The 2,830-nt window shown below is 42.0% G+C and overlaps 1 protein-coding gene across 1 annotated transcript; it reads left to right on the top strand.

The window, feature by feature from the left end:
* Positions 1 to 603: 603 nt before the first annotated feature.
* Positions 604 to 1,655, top strand: LOC123108505 (germin-like protein 8-11). Its single transcript, XM_044530282.1, has 2 exons — positions 604 to 777; positions 917 to 1,655. Exons 1-2 carry the CDS (start codon positions 657 to 659, stop codon positions 1,471 to 1,473), a joined length of 678 nt encoding a protein of 225 aa, XP_044386217.1. The 5' UTR covers positions 604 to 656; the 3' UTR covers positions 1,474 to 1,655.
* The last annotated feature ends 1,175 nt before the right edge of the window (positions 1,656 to 2,830 follow it).

The raw sequence follows: 2,830 nt of genomic DNA, 5'->3' as shown, positions 1-2,830 counted from the left end.
TTTTATAGTTGAGGGACCAAATCTAAACTTTGACAAGAGTTGAGGGATGATAAGTATACTTTTCTCTAATTTTTTTAATCGTATGTATGTTAAGTTGTTAGCACACATCGTTAAACGCAGAAGGAACTTTGGGCTTTAGAAGCCATAGACCCAGGAAGCCCAGGTAGATCAAGCTAAGCAGGTGACTTTGTCTATGTCGCCTCTAGGAAGAAAACGATTGCTTTATATCACTTGGCTTTTCCAACTGCTCTTTGGCTATGACCTCGTGCGCACTAGAAACCAAAGCGAGTTGGATATTTAATAAACTATGGTGATGTGTGGTGACTTTTGCTGGAACCAGCCCTGCATGCATTGTGGCGACTTGGGTGATATGGATAAATAATCATAATTACTACTCAGCGTATGATGGAGTAACTTAGGCGTATTCAAAGGGGACTTGAAATTTTATGCAAAATAAATCAATCAGCAGCCAGAGACCATTTCAACCCATTGGTCGATTCCACTTGACTATGTCTATTGCCCACAAGTTCACACTGCTCGTTGCGCCTATATAAGCACATACATACCCTGCATATTCGAAACCATCACTTACGCCACAACACAAACAGAATCACAAGCGAAAAGAAGAGCCAAAGAAACTACAATCAAACAATCAAATGGCATCCTCCTCTTCATTCATTATCCTTGCCGCTCTCCTTGCATTGGTCTCATGGCAGGCCACTGCCTCCGATCCTAGCCCACTCCAGGACTTTTGTGTCGCTGACATGCATTCACCAGGTACTATGATACTTCCCAGTTTCTTGACATGTTATCAGCAAATATATATGTTGAAATTATTATTTTGGAGATTACATGCAAGTTGAAACAACTTTGTAAGATCCAAGGTTACATGTTTACCTCTCCTCTATCCACCCAGTGCGTGTCAATGGGTTTGTTTGCAAGAACCCGATGGAAGTCAACGCGGATGACTTCTTCAAGGCAGCCGCTCTGGACAAGCCTAGGGTCACCAACAAGGTTGGATCGAACGTCACCTTGATCAATGTCATGCAGATTGCTGGACTCAACACCCTCGGCATCTCAATGGCGCGCATCGACTATGCTCCCCTAGGACAGAACCCACCACATACGCACCCCCGCGCCACTGAGATCCTCACGGTACTCGAGGGGACATTGTACGTTGGCTTTGTGACATCCAACCAGGAGAACAGGTTCCTCTCAAAGATGCTTAACAAAGGTGATGTGTTTGTGTTCCCTGTGGGGCTCATCCACTTCCAATTCAACCCCAACCCCTACAAGCCAGCTGTTGCAATTGCCGCGCTCAGCAGCCAGAACCCAGGGGCTATCACAATTGCCAATGCAGTGTTTGGGTCCAAGCCACCAATATCAGATGATGTTCTTGCCAAGGCATTTCAGGTGGAAAAGAATACAATAGACTATCTCCAGGCTCAATTCTGGGAGAACAATCACTACTAATTCAGACCTTGGTTGATCACACGGGAGATCAATGCTCAAATGAAGGACTTGGTTGAGTTTTAGATATGCATCCTAAGCTATAAAATGAATGTAGTATATGTCATTCTAGTATGCATCTGTAAGCCGGGAATGTATTTCTGCCTTATGAATAATTGACAATATGATTTTTTTTATTTGGCCCATATTGTGTGATATGTTGGTTTGGTTCCGATGTGTTGTATTTCCTGTAAGAAACCGAAAATTCGGGTTCCTTTCTCCATGTCCCGAAAGAATAGATATCTGGTAAATTATATAAGTTTGATGCGAGGGTTGATCACCTGGGGAAATTGTACGTATACAGTGCAATACATGTTAAGTATGTGTAATCTCCACAATTGATCATGATGCGTAGACAAGGCAATATAATATCCATTTTTATGACACGTTTCCCATCCAATTTCATTTTTGGTGATGTTATTCTATTTACAAGTCGTTCTTGACTAGTTCTCACCACTTCTGGACAGGTTCCAATACGAGTAGATACAAATGATTAACCCATCATTATCTCTTTTTTTTGCAAGAAAACTTCCGATCTACTCATCAACTGTCAACTTAGTACAAAGAACACCAGAAGTAAAAATTACATCCAGGTCCGTAGACCACCTAGCGATGACTATAGGCACTGGAGTGAGCCGAAGGTGCGTCGCCGTCATCGCCCCTCCCTCATCGGAGCCGGGTAAACATTGTTGTAGTGGACACTCGGGAAGTCGTCGTGCTAAAGCCCTCATAAGAACAGCGCACCAGAATAGCAACTGCCACCGATGAAGCAAAGTGTAGATCAAAAGAATCCAACATGCAGAAACTAGAAACTACCCACCGATTTTTTCGTTTCTTTTTCTTTTAGGTAACATGGGACATAAAAATACCAAAAAGAGTAGACAACTGTTGATTGCGGAAGGGACTGGGCCAGCCCACCACGTGCTAAGCGAGTGTTTTTTTCCTTTTACATAAGGCGCGACGTATAAATAAAAACACAATTTTTTTAGAAGGAACAACGTGCTTTATTTCATGTCTCGATGTTTAAAGAAATACAAAGATGATCCGGTGGATCGATGAGCCACAAATGTCGGCCAATATCAAGGGTAGTAGCGATTCCAGCTAATCTATGTGCCTCACCATTGCTAGCGCCTCGCGCAAGCCACTAGAACAAATGGCCGTTAGTGATTTAATGAGAAGCCCGATAAACTTACCCACATATCATAAAGTCAAAATTTGGAAGAAAAAAAGATTGTTAAAGGCAAACAAATATGGAAAACATAAAAAATTGTGAAGTCTACGTAAAAAATTAAAGTGCGAATACTTTTTGAAAATTCTGAAT

This window comes from Triticum aestivum, chromosome 5A (assembly GCF_018294505.1).
Source record: "Triticum aestivum cultivar Chinese Spring chromosome 5A, IWGSC CS RefSeq v2.1, whole genome shotgun sequence".
NCBI classification, from domain to species: Eukaryota; Viridiplantae; Streptophyta; class Magnoliopsida; order Poales; family Poaceae; genus Triticum; species Triticum aestivum.
Note: the sequence above shows the minus strand (reverse complement) of the source record. Positions and strands in the feature narration are given on the sequence as shown.